Raw genomic sequence first — 22323 nt, forward strand, 5'->3', positions numbered from 1 at the left:
TCTACATTAAGATCTCAAATGAAAAACAGACATCTCATTCATGATATTTCTTTCCAGATCAGTACTTCCACGTCAGCTGTTTGACCAACTCAACCCTGCAGCTCTACTAACATTGCTAAGGTAAAGAACAAGGAGGAGAAGACAAAGAAGAATAGCCAGTGTCAACACAAGCAGAGAAAGGAAGTTCTAGATGTAGAGAAGTAACCAGTTCCAGAAAAAAGGAAAGTACCATCAGGCAATGCACTGAGAGAGGGTCTACCAAAGGTAATGCAGTTACTGCAAATGAGTGAAAGGCATGGTTAGAGATGTTATCAAATGTGACTAGGGATGCCACCATTCACATCTACCACTTCCTGAGGCATATTTGCATATCTTGCTTGAGAGGAAGTACTTGCAACCTGCTCCTCAAAGGGGACCATCTATCTTATGTCAAGCATCCCACACCCTGTCCGGACATTTTTCTGGTGACTGTGAATCTTTCTCCTACGGGAGAGAAGCACGAGGAGATAGTAGTATGGGTACATAAGCACTGCCTGCATCTATGGATAGATAGAAATGTCAATCCCTGGAGGTGTGATCATTTATGTGCATTACTCGTCAAAAGAACGTGGCATGGAAGAAATTGGTATTGCTTGTTTCTGAAACTAAGATAATTCAGTGTCATCAAACAGCTACAGATGGTGAAAACTAACAAAGCATCATATGATGTATGTGCCTGAAGCGTCCATCCCAAAGTCACCTCTCATGGTTGTGTCCTTGTTCCATAAAAACCTTTGCTGAAAAAGATGTGTATGTTCTCCTGGTTGTGAAACAAAGTCTGTGAACAGATGGAGTTTTAGCTGCTAAGTGTCATAGCTTTTTTTATGTTTTAAGTATGAACCCTGGAAAATGAATGAGATGCAGTGCCACTGTGGTGCAATTAGTTCTACATTGATAGCTGCAATGAAGCAACAGACATTGATTGCACATGAAGCATCTGATGGAAATGTCTAGCACTAATCTTGTGTTTGATGGTTTTCTGCAGTGGCAAAATATTCCAATGCTAACTCACATTCATAAAAGCATGAAGCATTGAGAATGGTATATACCATGGGAAAGTGCAGATCATTCATCATCCTGCAGCATTGCAGCCAGTCATCCATGGGTGCTGACCTCCACAGTCACCTCTGTCCATGCTGCCTTCATCAGTTGAAATGGACTCCTGCTTTCATCCCTTGTGAAAGAAACTTTTCTTCTCTCCTGGATAGATTTTAAGAGAATTTCTGGGGATGTGCCACTAAAACATGGCACCATTTTTGTGTAGTCTGTGACATTTCCAATAATGGGTGGGGTGATGAACAAATGTTTAGTGATGCTCAGGGGTTGCAGGGAGTGAAGTGCTATCCAGATGCCTTTTAAATATGGTGCCTAGAAGTTGCAGCCTGGAAGGTTCCAACAGAGACAGAACTTCCTGCCTGCTTATAACAAACAAACTGCAGATGCTGGAATCCAAAGTAAACAAGCAGGAAGCTGGAAGAACACAGCAAGCCAGGCAGCATGAAGAGGTGGAGAGGTCGACATTTCAAAACATCCCTTGACTTCGCCAACTCCTGATGCTGCCTGGCTTGCTGTCTTCTTCCAGCTTCCTGCTTGTTTACTTTGGATTCCATCATCTGCAATTTGTTTGTCTCTGCCTACTAATTTGAGCATTTTACCTGTACATGCAGATGTAATGAGTTAAGAAGAATATAATTGCGCAAGAAAACCCAACCCACAAAGCATGGAAGTACATCATGTTTTTAGCCCACTTCCACACTCAGACTGAAAGAAACAATATTCTGCCCCTTAGTTCATGATCTGTCATTTAACAAATTTAGTGTAGATACATTTATTTTTCCCTTTTTTGCTGGCATACTATTTCTATTTGTCCTTCAAGTCCCTGCCAGTATCACTTTATTATCTAATGTTGGGAAATCTGCAAGTAGGCCGAATAGGAAAACATTCAAACTTCAATCACTGTCTTCCTATGCGATGATTGAGAGTAAAATCATATCTTACCACAGCATGACAGAAATGCTAACAGATCTGAAACCCTTACCTCCAGGTTGCTTAACCTTTATGTTCGATGATAGCTTCTTGTTGAAGTCCTTTCGCTGCTGAATGTAGTCCTCAGCATACCCATTCATAATTAATTTTGTGAAGTTTATAGGTTCATTCTTTTTTGGTAAAGGCCTAAAGGAAAGGGTTAATTATTATTGGTGTGTTGCAGAATCTTTGCATTTTAAAGCCATTTTCTACTTGTTATGTTCTATTTTATTCACAAACATTCATAAAATTGTGTGCCTCTCATGTAGTTTCCCACACCAACCTTACTAATCAGGAATGCAGGTATACAAATCACACAAACTCTCTGTCCATCAAACTAATGTATGTAAATCTTGGGATGGTACAGGGACTGGGTGTTTCTGATGTACGGCAGGCAGTGTTTGAATTCACATATCTGTGCTACCATCAGATGAAGCTCCATATCCATAAATTCATTTTATAAAAAATTGCCTGTAAAAGATACTTCTGTTTGGATTTAAACATCTTAAGATTCAAACCAAAAGATGTAAATAGTGAACATTGGGGAGGTGATGGCCTTGTGGTATTATTACTAAATGATTAATCCAGAGGTCCAGTTAATATTCTGGGGACCTGGGTTTGAATACTGCCATTCAATTTTTAAAAATCTGGTATCAGTCTAATGACAACTTTGAAACCATTGTCAATTGTTGGGGAAAAACACATCTAGATCACTCATGTTCTTTAGGGAAGAAAACCTGCCGTTCTTACCCTGGTCTGGCCCACATATAATTCTAGACCCACAACAATAGGGTTGACTCTTAACTGGTCTCTGGGCAACATGAATAGCAATAAATGCTGGCTTCCCCAGCAATACCCAAATCCCATGAATTATTTTTTTTAAATGCATTTGTTTACAATATGTTGAAATTCCTGCTTTAGGAGAGGGTTTAACTTCAGTTGATAGCCCATAACCAGAATCTGAATTTTCAAGGTTCCTATGCCAGTAACTCAGATCTCAAGAGTAAAGTGAGTACTCTGCAATGTTTACAGCCAAGTCTGAGGGCATGTTGGATGGCTACCTTGAAACTTTGGGCAAAGTATCCTCTTTAAGCCCGATGGAAGTCACATTTGCTGGGAGCTTTTATGATCCTGGTGGGAGCTTACTAAAAATCTCAAATAACTCCTAATTAAAGATCTGTTTCCCTTTGGGAAAAAATAAATTGTTTCAAAGATGCCCTATCTAGGTTTTATTGTCTTGCACATGAGTGTCAGAGCCTTCTCAAGCTTTTTAGCAGGTACACTGAGCTTACATCTTTGCACAAGCATGGAACTATCTTCCTACTTCTGAAACAGTCTGGCTGCTCAATTGGATAATGCTAGACCATACCTCAGCTTCATTTTCCCAACAATTTTGCAATTTCAGCCTTAAAAATTTCAATTGGTGTAGCACACAATACATTCCAGTAGAGTGTTCAAGAACTTTGTACAACAATCTCTGTAAAAATGTGCTCCCTGACTTCATTTCTAAATAGCTTAGCCTCAATTTTAAGAATATGGTCCCCTGTTCTGGATGTTGCTATTAGGAGATCACGATCTTTCTATACATTTTATTGGATAGTGCTTAGCTTTTAAAGACCATGATTAGATCACTCTAAAATCTTCAACCTCAATTTATACAAAGCTTAGTCTTATTAGTTAACCCTCTAAGCCCTGGTATCATTCAGTGAATCTGCACTAAACTGTATACAAGACCAAATATGTTTCCTGAGGTTCTGTGTTCAAACTGAACAGATTGATCATTTAAATGGTTCCATCCCCACAATCTAGGATAGAATCAATGCTTTAATCAGTTGATAACCAAATCATGCTTCATAATATTTCTGTTAGTAGAGCAGAAATCTTTAAATTTCGGTCTGAATATGTGCAGAACCATGAAAGAAATGAAGATAAATGTAACATATAAGGAAGAGAAATATGTTGAAACAACCTTTTCTTTTCCCTCTGTCCAAAATTACTGTGGCTTGTTTTTAAAAAGGAAGTACATTCTCAAACCCCAGCTAATGTGCAGTGATAAAATTATATAGTATGTTACTAACTTTTGAAATTTTTATGTTAAAGTAGAAAATAGATTTGTACTTCACTTCTGTGAAGATAGCTGTTTATCCTTAGAGGTCAGAAAGTCATTTGCAACATTGAACTAACTAACAATGTAATTTATGGTTAAATGTCTCAAACTGTCGCACCTTTTGATTTAATTAATGACATGTTTATAAAGTTGAATTTCTATGACATAAAAAAACTTGTAATTTGAGTTCAGTTCAGAACAAACAGAAGTTAACAGTTCGTAACAGTTATAATCCAGTGAAAAAGAGATTTCTCCCCCCTTTTGGATTGTAGTTTAGGTAAATTTAGATATCTGGAAACAGATACAAATTAATTACAGCATTCCTTTGAAATCAAGACTGTTCAGCAGGTCATGTAGCGACTCATGGAGGTGGAGTCAAGTTTGGACCAATGCAGCATCCAGCAACATTGATGATACCTACATTAGCAAGGCCAGCAAGGACTCATAGTGATGAGGGCATTGATAGAGGGAAATGGCACCAAAGAGTGGCTGTTTCCATTTCAGCAACAGCAGTGTAGTGAAGGAAATTGTGCCTGGCTACTAGGCCCATGGTCCATGGTGGAGCTCTTATTTAAATGGACTGTCTAGGAGGTAAGGTTATTCAGTTGGCTGGTTGAGGAGCATATGGTTCAGAATTAAACCAATGGCACAAGTTCAATTCCTGTTCCAGCTGAGGCAGACTTAGGGCCGACATTTTGAGGCTTGACAAATTGAGGTTTTTGATGAGTGATGATGATTGATGGAGATATTCTAATTTAAGGAATGGCTGAAGCTGCTGGAGTAGTTGATAGGATAAAGCATTTAATATGCAATGAATAAAGATGAACTGTCTTGTAAGGTCACTGATCTTTTCTTTTACACAGCATTCATATTCTCAGGGTCAACTCGTTGGATTTTTCCTTCATGGCTATTTCTTCTTACAGTTAGTTGACCGTATCGCTGGAGGGCCTTTTCTTCCACTATGGTGGAAGATATCTCTCCCTCTGTGTGCATACAGAACATCTCTCTATCTTTCCACCTCCTCCCCCATGGCACCCCTGCACAGTATCCAAAAACTTTGGAGCCCGCTCTTTGGCTTGGTGTGCAATTCCTCACCCTTGCCCAGGTTCGATTCTCTCCAATCATAATCAACTCCCGGGATATTTTCCTGACAGGGTGTAATTCATTTTGAAAGTGTGAAGACATTTGAGAGAGTAGTTAGCAAAGCATGTGGAAATGTGGACATTATAAATAGAGCAAAAAAGAAAAGTTATGCTGAACCTTTATAAAACATTAAATAATAGATTTGCATCCAATCCTGGTCACTGCACCTTAGAAACAACACAAAAGACCTTGGGAGGGTACAGAAGAATTTTACCAGAATGGTTCTAATGATGAGGAAATTTACTTATGATGTTAGGTTGGAGAAGCTAGAGTTGTTCACCTCAGAGCAATGGAGGAAAGATCTGATAATTTTGTATAAAATAATTAAAAGTAAAGATTAGATAGACAAGAAAAGGCTGTTTATGTTAGTTATTATACTAGAACTAGGCAACACAGTTTTGAGCATTTGGACAAGAAACAGGGAATGGATGTACTTTTTTATTGAGAGGAAGCACTCTTTTATTGCATGAATGGTAATGACTTGGAAATCACTGCCTACAAGGACTGCGGAGGGAGAGACAACCAATGATTTCAAAAGGAAATTGTGTAGGCATTTGAAGGAATAAACATGCTGGTGTGCAAGGATAGAGTGGGAGAATGAAACAAAGTATACTGCTTTACAAGAGCGAGGATAGACTTGATTGGCCAGGTTGCGTCATTCTGTGCCATATGGTCTATGGCCTTTAAGAGGTGCAGAATAACTATAAGCAGTATAGCTATAGTTGAACTAGCCAATAATGATGTTTTCTCTGCTGATGCACTTTGTCAATAAATAGCAGTTAGTTTTAGCAGGCATACAGATCAATTATGTCCACAGTTAATACAAAGTTACAACACTACCTGCATTGCACTTGATGACTGCAAGGATACATTGCACAGATACATCACGATTGTTACACACAATTTCAACTAATTTAGCCCCCAGAAGATGGAATGCTATGGGGAGGACTGAATGATGTGGGTTATGATGAGAAATATGGCAAAATCAAGTGAGAAGCCGATCTCAACATCGAGAACAACTAGCTCCATTATTTGAATAAGTCCCGGGCATCGAAGTGAGATTCTTGTTAGGCAGCAGCAAAGTTTCCGATTGAGGGGGTTCATTGCTTGTTATCGACCTTATTAATTGCAAATATCACTTTATTGATATTCAGCTTCCTATTATACCACTCACCAAAAATTCTTCACATGAAAGTCAGGGAGGGTACCTGGTGACTTCAACTCAATGTTGTCTGCAAGGTGTACCTATATTGCTCATCATGTTACAGCATCTCAAGGCACTATCCATGGGGCATGCATACAAACTTTGGCATCTGGTAACTGCCAACTCCCAAGAATCCTCATTGCACATCTCTAATCCACATGCAGGATGCTTAGGAAGTAGAGACCTGCATTTTTGGGTGCACCAGCAACTAACATCAAAAGGCTATTGAAAGAATACTTTGAATACAGAGACAGGCTCCCAGCTCACAGACTGGACCAGATTGCATCTCAGGGCTGCTCATTTGCTATCTTTGTGGTCATTTACCTAGCATGTACCTGCATGCCCATAGCATTCTTTCCTTGCCTTGCCATGCTATGCCACGTTTGTTAGGATAGGAGAAAGTGAGGACTGCAGATGCTGGAGATCAGAGCTTAAAAATGTGTTGCTGGAAAAGAGCAGCAGGTCAGGCAGCATCAAAGGAACAGGAGAATCGATGTTTCGGGCATAAGCCCTTCTTCAGGAATGAGGAGGGTGTGCCAAGCAGGCAAACATAAAAGGTAGGGAGGAGGGACTTGGGGGAGGGGCGTTGGGAATACGATAGGTAGAAGGTGAGGGTGATAGGCCGGACAGGGGGTGGGGGCGGGGAGGTCGGGAAGAAGATTGCAGGTCAAGAAGGTGGTGCTGAGTCTGAGGGTTGGGACTGAGAAAAGATGGGAGGAGGGGAAATGAGAAAGCTGGAGAAATCTGCATTCACCCTTGTGGTTGAAGGGTTCCGAGGTGGAAGGTGAGGCGCTCTTCCTCCAGGCGTCGTGTTGCCATGGTCTGGCGATGGAGGAGGCCAAGGACCTGCATGTCCTTGGCGGAGTGGGAGGGAGAGTTAAAGTGTTCAGCCACGGGGCGGTTGGGTTGGTTGGTGCGGGTATCCCAGAGGTGTTCTCTGAAACATTCCGCAAGTAGGCAGCCTGTCTCCCCAAAATATAGGAGGCCACATCGAGTGCAGCGGATTCACTAAATGATGTGTGTGGAGGTGCAGGTGAATTTCTGACGGATATGGAAGGATCCCTTGGGGCCTTGGAGGGAAGTGAGGGGGGAGGTGTGGGCGCAGGTTTTCCATTTCTTGCGGTTGTAGGGGAACGTGCCGGGAGTGGAGGTTGGGTTGGTGGGGGGTGTGGATCTGACGAGGGAGTCGCGGAGGGAGTGGTCTTTCCGGAATGCTGATAGGGGTGGGGAGGGAAATATATCCTTGATGGTGGGGTCTGTTTGGAGGTGACGGAAATGATGAAGGATGATACGATGTATCTGGAGATTGGTGGGGTGGTAGGTGAGGACCAGTGGGGTTCTGTCCTGGTGGCGATTGGAGGGGTGGGGTTCAAGGGCGGAGGAGCGGGAAGTGGAGGAGATGTGGTGGAGAGCATCGTCAACCACGTCTGAGGGGAAATTGCGGTCTTTGAAGAAGGAGGCCATCTGGGTTGTTCAGTATTGGAATTGGTCCTCCTGGGAGCAGATGCGGCGAAGGCGAAAGAATTGGGAATATGGGATGGCGTTTTTACAGGGGCAGGGTGGGAGGAGGTGTAATCTAGGTAGCTGTGGGAGTCAGTCGGTTTATAATAAACGCCCGTGTTGCGTCGGTCATCCGAGATAGAAATGTAAAGGTCTAGGAAGGGGAGGGAGGAGTCTGAGACGGTCCAGGTAAATTTGAGGTCGGGATGGAAGGTGTTAGTAAAGTGGATGAACTGTAGTGGGAGCACGAGGTAGCGCCGACACAGTCATCGATGTAGCGGAGGAAAAGGTGGGGGGTGGTGCCAGTGTAGCGTGGGGGCGGAGACGCATGAAGCCTGGTCGTTGTGCAGGCGAGTGACATCACTGGGGTCGGAAGTAGATGCGGCGATGGCAACTCCAGGGGCGGATATGGCTGCGGCGAATGCAGAAACAGTATTGTTCCTGCTGGTTGTGGACCCCGCGGAGGCTGCGAATCTGTCGGCGATGGTCTTCCTGGCGATCCTGGAGGTGGTTGTCTGGGCAGCGATCGCAGAGGCTGCATGGTCGGTGGGGTCAGAAGTGACGTCAAGGTTTGCGGCAGTGGTTGCTGCAGCAGCCGTGTGGTTAATGGCGTCCGCAGCCACTTCTGCCCCCAGAGTTGCCGTCACACAACGACCACGCCGCATGCATCTCCGCCCTCACGCCGATCCCCGCCCTCACGCCGATCCCCACCCCCACGCCGATCCCCGCCCCCATGCCTAACTCCGCCCCCATGCCTAACCCCAACCCCACACCTAACCCCGCCCCCACTCCCAGCTCCAGTCCCACACCAGGTCCTAGCTCCCACCCATGCCGTATTATCACCATCCCTCCAGACCTCCCCCTCTCTGAGGATGAAAGATTAGTCCTCAGCAGAGGCCTCACCTTCATCCCCTAACGCTCCCGGATTAACGAATTCAACACGCGGCGAGACATCGAGCATTTATTCAGCCGCCTTCGCCTCCGCGCCTACTTCTTCAACCAGGTCTCCCGCCCACCCTCTGATGACCCCTTCTCGCGCCTCCAACACACCCCATCCACCTGGACACCCCATGCTGGCTTCTTACCCACCCTCGATCTCTTCATAGCCAACTGCTACCACGACATTGACCGCCTCAACCTGTCCACTCCTCTCACCCACTCCAAACTCTCACTCTCGCAACATGCAGCCCTCCACGCCCACCGCTCGAACCCCAACCTCACCATTAAACCGGCAGACAAGGGAGGTGTGGTGGTAGTTTGCGCACCGATCTTTATATTGCTGAGGCTAAACGCCAGCTCACGGACACCTCCACCTACTGCCCCCTTGACCATGAACCCAACTCCCACCATCAAACCATCATCTCCCAGACCATCATAACCTCATCACCTCAGGGGATCTCCCATCCACTGCCTCCAACCTCATGGTCCCACAACCCCGCACCGCCCGTTTCTAACTCCTGCCCAAAATCTACAACCAGTAGAACATACACATCTTTTTCAGCAAAGGCTTTTATGGAACAAGGACACAACCTGACTGCCCCGGCCAACCCATTGTCTCAGCCTGCTCCTGCCCCACCGAACTCATTTCTGCATACCTTGATACGGTCCTGTCCCCCTTAGTCCAAGAACTCCCCACCTACGTTCGGGACACCACCCATGCCCTCCGCCTCCTCCATGATTTTCGTTTCCTCGGCCCCCAACGCCTTATCTTCACCATGGACATCCAGTCCCTATACACCTCCATCCTCCATCACGAAGGCCTCAAAGCCCTCCGCTTCTTCCTTTCCCACCAAACCAACCAGTACCCTTCCACTGACACCCTCCTTCAACTAACTGAACTGGTCCTCACTCTGAACAACTTCTCTTTCCAATCCTCCCACTTCCTCCAAACCAAAAGAGTAGCCTTGGGCACCCGCATGGGCCCCAGCTATGCCTACCTCTTCGTTGGATATGTGGAACAGTCCATCTTCCGCAGCTACACTAGCACCACCCCCCACCTTTTCCTCCGCTACATCGATGACTGTATCGGCGCTACCTCGTGCTCCCATGAGGAGGTTGAACAGTTCATCCACTTTACTAATACCTTCCACCCTGACCTCAAATTTACCTGGACCGTCTCAGACTCCTCCCTCCCCTTCCTAGACCTTTCCATTTCTATCTCGGACGACCAACTCAACACGGACGTTTACTATAAACCGACTGACTCCCACAGCTACCTAGATTACACCTCCTCCCACCCTGCCCCCTGTAAAAACGCCATCTCATATTCCCAATTCCTTTGCTTTCGCCGCATCTGCTCCCAGGAGGACCAATTCCAATACTGAACAACCCAGATGGCCTCCTTCTTCAAAGACCGCAATTTCCCCTCAGACATGGTTGACGATGCTCTCCACCACATCTCCTCCACTTCCCGCTCCTCCGCCCTTGAACCCCACCCCTCCAATCGCCACCAGGACAGAATCCCACTGGTCCTCACCTACCACCCCACCAACCTCCAGATACATCGTATCATCCTTCGTCATTTCCGCCACCTCCAAACAGACCCCACTATCAAGGATATATTTCCCTCCCTACCCCTATCAGCGTGCCAGAAAGACCGCTCCCTCCGCGACTCCCTCGTCAGATCCACACCCCCCACCAACCAAACCTCCACTCCCGGCACCTTCCCCTGCAACCCCAAGAAATGCAAAACTTGCGCCCACACCTTCCTCTCACTTCCCTCCAAGGCCCCAAGGGATCCTTCCATATCCGTCAGAAATTCACCTGCATCTCCACACACATCATTTACTGCATCCGCTGCACTCGATGTGGCCTCCAATACATTGGGGAGACAGGCCGCCTACTTGCGGAACGTTTCAGAGAACACCTCTGGGACACCCGCACCAACCAACCCAACCGCCCCGTGGCTGAACACTTTAACTCTCCCTCCCACTCCGCCAAGGACATGCAGGTCCTTGGCCTCCTCCATCGTCAGACCATGGCAACACGATGCCTGGAGGAAGAGCGCCTCATCTTCCACATAGGAACCCTCCAACCACAAGGGATGAATGCAGATTTCTCCAGCTTTCTCATTTCCCCTCCCCCCACCTTTTCTCAGTCCCAACCCTCAGACTCAGCACCACCTTCTTGACTTGCAATCTTCTTCCCGACCTCTCCGCCCCCACCCCCTGTCTGGCCTATCACCCTCACATTAACCTCCTTCCACCAACGCATTCCCAATGCCCCTCCCCCAATCCCTCCTCCCTACCTTTTATCTTAGCCTGCTTGGCACACCCTCCTCATTCTTGAAGAAGGGCTTATGCCCGAAACGTCGATTTTCCTGTTCCTTTGATACTGCCTGACCTGCTGCGTTTTTCCAGCAACACATTTTTAAGCACGCTTGTTAGTATGTTGGTGGTTCAGCCACAGACTGGAAGTTATCAGTACTGCCAAATTGATGTATTTGCCTCTTGTAGCACATACTCCAAGCTGGCCTTTGCAGAATTTATACAAAAATTTAAATTTGGTAGGGTGTTTTTCAGCCTGGATTGTTCCAATCTCAAGATCCAGTGATTTGATAGGATTTTGGAGACAGAACAGGTGCTGGTATGTGTGTGTGTGTGTGTCTGTCTGTCTCACAATCACTCACAACCACCTATACTCACTCACACACATACACTGGGTAGAATCTTCTGATGATGAAGAAAATGGGAAGGGCATTTAATTCAGTGAGATAGAGATATACACAATCCCTGGTTCCCTCCTACCTACACCCGAATTAAGTTCTGGATGGATGATCTATGGCCAACCTTCCCATCCTGCCACTAATTGGAGACCTTAACTGCATGTTAACAACCACGTAAGGAATTCAGCTTGTTGCTGCCTATAAGTGTTCTTTGAAAGTATAAAGGACTGCGTGCCTGTTCATCAGCTTTGGAAAGAATGGAGGGGCTGTGTTGATCAGAGCCCAATTGAGGCCATGTACATAGATTGGGTTGACCTCTTTGTGCCACATCCATACCCTATGTACTGACCACTCTGTCACAGTTTGACAAGTTACCTATTCTGTTTGGCACTTTTTAATAGTCATCTTTATCCACTTTTTTCACATTGTCAATTTACTGCTTGGTCATTATTTTCTTTTGCTCACCAAGTTGTTTAAGTTTTCTTCAAATTTCAACTTTTTTTGAAAATTAATGTTTAGTGTTGTACCAAACCTTACCTTTCTGAAATTTACTCACTGGCCTTTACGTGAAAAAGTATTGAAATTTGGCCAATCACACGAAAAGGTTGCACAATTCTTTTCTAGGGCAAATAAATCCTTCCTTCGGTAAAGAGAACAAAGTTGCATACATCAGCTGGGACCCTCACCAAATCCCTTTATAACTGTCATGATACTCCTTAATACTCCAAACCTTTGTAACTAAAACTAATACATTATTTGCCTTCCTCATTGACTGCTGCAGTTGAATATTCATTTGTGCACTCTCTGAAAGCAAATATTTCCTTGCACTTCAGTACTCAAAACATAGCGGGTTTTTTTTGACCAAAGAGGTTACCATTGACATCTTTCACCTGCCATGTTCTTGCCCATTTACTTAACCTGTCTATACCTTACTGTAGTTCTTTGCATGCTGTTCAGTACTTACCTTCCCATTTAATTTCTATCATCAGCAAACTTGAATTCAGTTCCCTATTTAAGTTATGAATTAAGATTTAAATAGCTAAGGTCCAAGAACTCATCCTTAAGATACTCTGTAATTACTGAAGAACAGACAAAGGAAGCACATGGTGAGGTCAGTGCAGGAGAGAGAGAGAGAGAGAGAGAGAAAGAAAGAAACCAACATTGCTAACAGATAGAGTGAGCAGTTACTGCCTTTGCTGTTGAATTCATGTATCGCTGGACATTAGAGTGCACCAGAAATATTTAAAAATAGTGAAATTCACAACTGATCTTGGAGGAACCTGTCTGGGAGAGGTCACAGCACAGAAGCAGATAAGTGAATTTTAAGGGTGGCCTTAAAGTAAGTAGTGAGTAGAGTGGGTTCTTTCTTGATTATATGTTTTATTGAGCGATGTCTCTTGATTAAACTTAAAATATAAGTCATAAGTATTAATTTAACCGAGAGCAGTGTTTTTGTAGAAGAATAAGACAGTACCATTTTCTGGGTTTGTAGATTGAAAGAAGCAAAAATGGCCCTTTGTAGAGTGATATGCTCTTCTTGTCGGATGCGGGAGTTTAGGGAGAGTTTACAGGTTACGGAGGATTATATCAGCCATAAATGCCATTGGTTGCAAATCCTATCAAATCGAATGGATCGGTTGGAGAGGCAGGTAGAGCCAATGAGGAATTTACAAGAGCAAGGGGATGTGATGACTGGCAGTTACAGGAATGGGGGAAAGTCACAGATACAGTCACATAGATGGGTTAACTCCAGGAAAGGTAAAAGAGGTAGGAAGATAGTACAAGAGTCTTCTGTGACTATCTTCATTTCAAACAAGTATGCCATTTTGGAAAATGTAGGGGATGATGGATTCTCAGGGGAACATAGCACGAATAGCCAAGCTTCTGGTATTGAGACTGGTTCTAATGTAATGAGAGGTATGTCGGGATCCAAGTGATCGATTGTGTTAGGGAACTCTCTAGTCTGAGGTACAGACAGACATTTCTGTGGCCAGCAGCAAAAAATCAGCAAGGTGTGTTGTTTCACTGATGCCAGGACCAAGGATGTATCAGAGAGGGTGCAGAACGTTCTTAAGGGGGAGAGGGTCCAGCATGAGGTCATTGTACACATTGGAACCAACAACATAGGAAGGGAAAAGGTTGAGATTCTGAAGGGAGACTACAGAGAGTTAGGCAGGAATTTTAAAAGGAGGTCCTCGAGAGTAGTAATATCTAGATTACTCCCGGTGCTACGAGCTAGTGAGGGCAGGAATAGGAAGATAGAGCAGATGAATGCATGCTGAAGAGCGGGTGTATGGGAGAAGGATTCACATTTATGGATCATCGGAAGCTGTTTTGGGGTAGAAGTGACCTGTACAATAAGGATGGTGTGCATCTAAATTGGAAGGGGACTAATATACTGGCAGGGAGATTTGCTAGAGCTGCTCAGGAGGATTTAAACTAGTAAGGTGGGAAGGTGGGAACCAGGAAGATAGTGAGGAAAACTTTCAATCTGAGACTGATACAGTCAAGAACAAAGGCAAATCAAACAGTCAGGACAGGCAGGGACATGCGAGTTTTGAGAAGGTTTGTAGCTCAGGTTGAGATTTTGGATGTAGGTTTGTTCGAGCAGAGAGCAAGGTAGGACTGATAAATTAAACTGCATTTATTTCAATGCAAGAGACCTAACAGGGAAAGCAAATGAACTCAGGGCATGGTTAGGAACATGGGACTGGGATATCATGGCAATTACAGAAACATGGCTCAGGGATGAACAGGACTGGCAGCTTAATGTTCCAGGGTACAAATACTACAGGAAGGACAGAAAGGGGGGGGGAAAGAGAGAAGGGGAGTGCCATTTTTGATCAGGGATACCATTACAGCTGTACTGAGGGAGGATATTCCCGGAAATATATCCAGGGAAGTTATTTGGGTAGAACTGAGAAATAAGAAAGGGATGATCACCTTATTGGGATTGTATTATAGACCCCCTAATAGTCAGAGAGAAATTGAGAAACAAATGTGTAAGGAGATCTCAGCTATCTGTAAGAATAAAAGGGTGGTTGTTGAGAATTTTAACTTTACAAACAACAACTGGGACTGCCATAGCGTTAAGGGTTTAGATGGAGAGGAATTTGTTAAGTGTGTACAAGAACATTTTTTGATTCAGTATGTGGATGTACCTACTAGAGAAGGTGCAAAACTTGACCGACTTTTGGGAAATAAGGCAGGACAGGTGACTGAGGTGTTGGTGGGGGGCACTTTGGGGCCAGTGACCATAATTCTATTAGTTTTAAAATAGTGATTGAAAAGGATAGACCAGATCTCAAAGTTGAAGTTCTAAATTGGAGAAAGGCCAATTTTGACGGTATTAGGCAAGAACTTTCGAAAGCTGATTGGGAGCAAATGTTTGCAGGTAAAGTGATGGCTGGAAAATGGGAAGCCTTCAGGAAATAGATAATGAGAATCCAGAGACAGTATATTCCTGTTAGGGTAAAAGGAAAGGCTGGTAGGTATAGGGAATGCTGAATGACTAAAGAAATTGAGGGTTAGGTTAAGTAAAAGAAGAAATATGTCAGGTGTAGACAGGATAGATCGAGTGAATCCTTACAAGTGTATAAAGGCTATAGGAGTATACTTAAGAGAGAAATCAGGAGGGCAAAAAAGGGTCATCAGATTGCTTTGGCAAATACAGTTAAGGACATTCCAAAGGGCTTTACAAATACATTAAGGACAAAAGGGTAACTAGGCAGGGAATAAGGCCTCTCAAAGATCAGCAAGGTGGCCTTTGTAAGGAGCTGCAGGAGATGCACCAGATACTAAACGAGTATCTTGTATCAATATTTACTGTGGAAAAGGATATGGAAGATATAGAATGTAGGGAAATAGATGGTGACATCTTGAAAAATGTCCATATTACAGGGGAGGAAGTACTGGATGTCCTGAAACGCATAAAAGTGAATAAATCCCCAGGACCTGATCAGGTGCACCTAGAACTCTGTGGGAAGCTAGGGAAGTGATTGCTGGGCCTCTTAATGAGATATTTGTATATCGATAATCACAGGTGAGGTGCTGGAAGACTGGAGGTTGGCTAACGTGGTGCCACAGCTTAAGAAAGGTGGGAAGGACAAGCCAGGGAACTATAGACCAGTGAGCCTGACGTCAGTGCTGGACAAGTTGTTGGAGGGAATCCTGAGGGACAGGATGTACATGTATTTGGAAAGGCAAGGACTGATTAGGGATAGTCAACATGGCTTTATGCGTGAGAAATCATGTCTCACAAACTTAGAGTCATAGAGTCATAGAGATGTACAGCATGGAAACAGACCCTTCGGTCCAACCCGTCCATGCCGACCAGATATCCCAACCCAATCTAGTCCCACCTGCCAGCACCCAGCCCAGATCCCTCCAAACCCTTCCTATTCATATACCCATCCAAATGCCTCTTAAATGTGCAATTGTACCAGCCTCCACCACATCCTTTGGCAGCTCATTCCATACACATACCACCCTCTGCGTGAAAAAGTTGCCCCTTAGGTCTCTTCTATATCTTTGCCCGCTCACCCTAAACCTATGCCCTCTAGTTCTGGACTCCCTGACCCCAGGGAAAAGACCTGGCCTATTTATCATGCCCCACTTGATTTTAGAAACCTCTATAAGATCACCCCTCAGTTTCCGACGCTCCAGGGAAAACAGCCCCAGCCTGTTCAGCCTCTCCCTATAGCTCAAATCCTCCAACCCTGGCAACATCCTTGTAAATCTTTTCTGAACCCTTTCAAGTTTCACAACATCTTTCCGATAGGAAGGAGACCGGAATTGCACGCAATATTTCAACAGTGACCTGACCAATGTCCTGTACAGCCGCAACATGACCTCACGACTCCTGTACTCAATACACTGACCAATAAAGGAAAGCATACCAAACACCTTCTTCACTATCCTATCTACCTGAGACTCCACTTTCAAGGAGATATGAACCTGCACAACAAGGTCTCTTTGTTCAGCAACACTCCCTAGGACCTTACCATTAAGTGTATAAGTCCTGCTAAGATTTGCTTTCCCAAAATGCAGCACCTCACATTTATCTGAATTAACACCATCTGCCACTTCTCAGCCCATTGGCCCATCTGGTCCAGATCCTGTTGTAAGCTGAGGTAACCCTCTTCGCTCTCCACTACACCTCCAAGTTTGGTGTCATCTGCAAACTTACTAACTGTACCTCTTATCCTCGCATCCAAATCATTTATGTAAATGACAAAAGGTAGAGGGCCCAGCACCGATCCTTGTGGCACTCCACTGGTCACAGGCCTCCAGTCTGAAAAACAACCATCCACCACCACCCTCTGTCTTCTACCTTTGAGTCAGTTCTGTATCCAAATGACTCGTCCTCCCTGTATTCCATGAGATCTAACCTTGCTAATCAGTCTCCCATGGGAACCTTGTCGAACGCCTTACTGAAGTCCATATAAATCACATCTACTGCTCTGCCCTCATCAATCTTCTTTGTTACATCTTCAAAAAACTCAATCAAGTTTGTGAGACATGATTTCCCACGCACAAAGCCATGTTGACTCCCAAATCAATCCTTGCCTTTCCAAATACATGTACATCCTGTCCCTCAGGATTCCCTCCAACAACATGCCTCCCACTGAGGTCGTAACAAAAAGGATTGATGAGGGCAGAGTGGTAGATACGATCTATATGGACTTCAACAAGGTTCCCCATGGGAGACTGGTGAGCAAGGTTAAATCTCATGGAATACAGGGACAACCCATTTCTCACAATTCTCGCCTCTTCTCTTCCCTCGCAACACTGATAGAGTCCTCGGTCCTGACTTCCCACTCTACCAGCATCCACATACAAAATATCATAGGTCACCATTTCTGTTACCTCCAGGAGGATGTCACCTCCAGACATATATTCCCCTCCCATCCCTTATCAATCTTCTGCAAGCACCATTCCTTTTGAAACACCTTGGTTCACCCCTCCTCCACTCCCAACACCTCTCTACAGTATCTTACAGTGCAATTGCAGAATGTATGACACCTGCCTGTTTACTTCCTCCCTTCTCACTTTCCAAGGCCCCAGACACATCTTTTAGGTGACACAGCAATTTACCTGCACTTTACTCAATCTAATCAACAGCATTCATTGCTCACAATGTGATCTCCACTACACTGAGAAACAAAACGGTGTCTGCTTTGTGGAACACCTATATTGTGTTTGCAAAAATTACTCAGAGCTTCCGGTTGCTTGCCACTTCAACACATCATCGTATTCCCTAGCCAACATTTCTGTCTTGGTTTTGCTGTCATGTTCCAGTGAAGCTCAACACAAAGTGGAAGAACGGCATCTCATTTTTCTCTTGGGGATCATGCAGCCTTCAAGACTCAGTACTGAGTTCAATAATTTCAAGGCCACAGTAATAGTCTTTATTAGCAGCTTTTGTTCTTCCCGACTCACCTTTAACTGCATGACTGCTGTTCTCACTCTCTGGGCTCCACCTCCAACTATCATTTACTCCTTCACCCTCCCCACCACCCCATCTTCAGTAAATCTCAAACTTTTCCTAGCTACAATCAGTTCTGAAGAAGGGTCGTTGGACCCAAAATGTTTACTCTGCTTTCTCTCCATTGATGCTGCCAGACCAGCAATCTCTGTTATTGTTTCATATTTCCAGCATTCACAGTTCTGTGTTTTTTGTAGTATTAAAGCATTTAGTTAATTTCAAATCTACACTAAAGATCAAAGAAATATCCAGACAAAGTGCAATGAAGCTTTACAGAATCTATTTCAAAGTACTGTCCATCATGCCTCCTTGTATATCATAGATGGTAATCTTTTCAATTATTTCATCGTCTAAATGCCTCATCACTAACAGTCAATTAAATAAACCACAAGCAAAAGGGGACATTATAATAGCAAAGCACTAAATGGCAGGCTTCTTTCTTTTTCGTAAAGTAGTTTAGGTGTTTTCTTTCAAAAGTCTCCTATAAAATCTGCACTCTTCTTTGGTAGTCAACATGAAAGTACTCACACTGGTATGACGGGGTTGGGAGGGGGTCAGACTCAGTGTTGCAAAGGGCACCTCTGATTCCAATTTGAATAGGTTTCTGGCACACAAAAGGTTTGTCAAGACAGTTTAGTTTATAGTATGCTGGGCTTGGAAATACAACATCTGCTGAGGGAATTCAACATAGAGAGCTGCAGGTATTCACAAAGCTGAATCTCTGATGCTGTGTCTGAAACAACTATCATTTAATATCTACCACTTTCAGAGCAAAATGTCCAAAGATGCTTCACAAGATTATGGTCAAATTAAATTTGACACTATGCCATAATAAGAAAACATTACGATAGATGATCAAAAGGTTGGTAAAATGAGTAAGAGAAGTTTTGGGAGAGAATTTCAGAACTTAGGTCCTAGGTAGTTGCAGGCATGGCTGCCAATAGTGGAATGGTTAAAGCAAGAATGCACAAATAATCAACATTGGATGAGGCGGCATGGTGGCTCAGTGGTTAGCACAGCTGCCTCACAGCACCAGGGGCACACTTTCCTCATTCCTGAAGAATGGCTTATGCCCGAAACGTCGATTCTCCTGTTCCTTGGATGCTGCCTGACCTGCTGCGCTTTTCCAGCAACACATTTTCAGCTCTGATCTCCAGCATCTGCAGTCCTCACTTTCTCCTCACAGCACCAGGGACCTGGGTTCAATTACAGCCTCGGGTGGAGTTTGGAGTTTGCATGTTCTCCCCATGTCTGCGTGGGTTTCCTCCAGGTGCTCCGGTTTCCTTTCACAGTCCAAAGATGAATTAGGTGAATTGGCCATGCTAAATTCCCCATAGTGTTCAGGGATGTGTAGGTTAGGTGCATTGGTCTGGGGTAACTATAGGGTAGGGGAATGGGTCTGGGTGGGTTACTGTTCAGAGGTCAGTGTGGACTTGTTGGGCCAAAGGGCCTGTTTCCACACTGTAGGAATTCTATGTATGAGTCCAGAGATCGCAGAGCTTATGGTGTTGGAGAAGTTACAAGATGGGCAGAGATAAGGTCATGGTACAATGTAAAACAAGGATGATTTTAAAACTGAGTTATTGTCAGACCGTCAATGCATACCAGTGAAGAGGGGTGTGATGGATGGAATGAGACTTGTTGCAAGATAGAATATGGGCAACAGAGTTGTGGATGAGTAGGATAATTGTCTCTAATTGCACAGCAGAGGCACATGGGCAACATTGGTGAGGAGAAGGAAGTCTCTATTTGGGGCTAAAGACCATCTTCCATTAATATTACAGGTGCAAAATTCAGGTACCATGATCATCAATTTTCACATACTGTATTCACTCCATTACCTTGGCATTGTGCTAATTTTCTAACCAGCATCAATTGACAGGTTGACAATAAATCATTACAGATTTGTAAATTTCAACTTACATGGCCGGAAATTTATTTTCCAAGTTGTCCTCTTGCACTGTCTTCTTCGTATTTGCTTTCTCTTTTTGCTTTTGGTCTCTAATTTCTGGCAACTTCAGCTTTGGAGAAAAGAAGGCATAGTTATTGATACAGGAAGGGATACACGTCTGTATCAGTACATTTATTGGCAATTTTGGCAAAGGAAAATTATTTGTGGATGATTATTGGCAATTTACTGAAAAGGTTCAATTGGTGCAAAACTCATCAACAAGACTACTCAGATATTGCAATGTATTTAAAGAATATTCAAAATTGAAACAAGTGGCCTTAACATTGTAAGATCACCAAAAGCACTCATGCTGAACATAGCTCATATAATCATATAAATTGCTCATTCCTTACAATGAAGTTGATTGGTTGGTAGCCAAAGGTGCTAAGGAGTGATTTCTTGATCCTGCACTCCCAAAGGAAGCCACATTAAAAGGGACCAAAGCTTGAAGACTTAGGGCAGCAATGTTGTAGTTACCTCTAATTTGATTTTAATTCACCTTCAGAATGTTGGCATTCTCCAATGGGATAATTTATTGTTCATCCCTCGTTTCCCTTAAAAAAATGGTGGTGAATCATTTTTAACCAAAGCAGTGCATGTAGTAAAGGTGTTGTCACAATGCTGTTTAGGAGGGAATTCCAGGGAATTTTATCCAAAAATGATGAATTTATACACAATTTATAAGAAATGAATGACTTAGATTGGGAAATGATGGTATCCCGTTAATCTACTGTCCTTGTCCTTTTAGGTGCCAAGGTCGATGAATTGGGTTATGCTGTTAAAACCTTGGATTATGACAGTGTATCTTACCAATAATACACACAGAAGCATCAGTAAGCCACTGGTGAAGGATGTTTGAGGACGTTGTTGGACTATCAATCAACTGAACAATTAATTTGTTCTAGATGCTGAACTTTATCAGAATTTTTGCAGCCGTAACTGTCTAGGGAAATGGAAAGTATTCTATCACACTTCTAACCTATGCTTTGAAAAAATTTGGAGAATCAGGAGATGAGTGACTCAGCCTCTAATTTGTACCTGTAGGCATTGATATGGCTGGCCCAGTTGAATTTCTGGTCAACACCAATCACAGAGCATCGATGCTGGAAGTTTCAGAAATGTCACTTTAGATTACTTACAGTGTGGAAACAGGCCCTTCAGCCCAACAAGTCCACACCGACCCTGCGAAGAGCAACCCACCCAGAACCATTCCCCCACATTTACCCCTTCACCTAACACTACGGGCAATTTAGCATGGCCAATTCACCTAACCTGCACATCTTTGGACTGTGGGAGGAAACTGGAGCACCCAGAGGAAACCCATGCAGACACGGGGAGAATGTGCAAACTCCACACAGACCGTTGCCTGAGGCGGGAATTGAACCCGGGTCCCTGGTGCTGTGAGGCAGCAGTGCTAACCACTGAGCCACCGTGCCGATGACATCAGACGTCACAAAGTGGTAGTTGGTCTTGTTTTGATGGAGATTCATGGTCCTTTAATTTTGACTCCCTTTCTGAGAATCAGTAATTATAGAATTACCATTTTAATTTCCTCTAAAGCCTACAATTTGGAAGAAGGCCTATCAGGTGATCATGGAGTTAAAGGAATAAAGAATTAAATTATCAAGCATGGAGCAAGATATCACAACTTTGCCTAACTACTGCCATTTTTATATTAGCATATTTTAATTCAGAAAAATGACACTGATGAGTCAGCTCCCATTGTTTAAACAGTTGACATCTTCAAAAAAGCAAAATGTTCAAAGACTTAGTATGTGCATAGTAAAACAAAAGAAGATAGAACAAGATTGCTAAAGGTCAATCAAATACATATTAAATTTTAAACAGGTTATTAAAGGAGGGTGGGGAGTTGGAGAAATGGAAAGGTTGGGAAGGGAATTCCAAAACTTAGGTCTACAGTACACAACTTAAGCTATGTCCACCAATGGTGTGGACAAAGGAGTGCAGTATGCACAACAGACTAGAGCTACAGGAAACCTGTGTTCTTGGAAGGATGAAACAAACAAAAGTAAAAGAAACTCAGCAGGTCTGGCAGCATCTGTGAAGGAAAAGAGACATTTAGAGTCCTGTGGGCCTTCAAGAACATGATTGCAATGAAGGTGAAAGATTAACGATCTCTTGCAGGTTGAGTAGTCATAGAGATGTACAGCATGGAAACAGACCCTTCGGTCCAACCCGTCCA

The 22323-nt window shown here is 43.9% G+C and overlaps 1 protein-coding gene across 6 annotated transcripts in view; it reads right to left on the reverse strand.

Annotated features, from left to right (window-relative positions):
* Nucleotides 1-22323, reverse strand: part of LOC122564287 (uncharacterized protein C7orf57) — a 149647-nt gene that overhangs the window by 55458 nt on the left and 71866 nt on the right. For all 6 annotated transcript variants that reach the window (XM_087978454.1, XM_043718963.2, XM_087978453.1 and 3 more), the window contains 2 exons: nucleotides 20093-20190; nucleotides 2078-2211 (listed from right to left, as the gene is read on the reverse strand). In XM_087978454.1, the coding sequence (XP_087834580.1) occupies nucleotides 2078-2211; nucleotides 20093-20190 (232 nt within the window). The remainder of the gene's footprint in view (nucleotides 1-2077; nucleotides 2212-20092; nucleotides 20191-22323) is intronic.

This window comes from Chiloscyllium plagiosum, unplaced genomic scaffold (genome assembly GCF_037043375.1).
Source record: "Chiloscyllium plagiosum isolate Xiang-an unplaced genomic scaffold, Cpla_swu_hap1 HiC_scaffold_34, whole genome shotgun sequence".
Classification (NCBI taxonomy): domain Eukaryota; kingdom Metazoa; phylum Chordata; class Chondrichthyes; order Orectolobiformes; family Hemiscylliidae; genus Chiloscyllium; species Chiloscyllium plagiosum.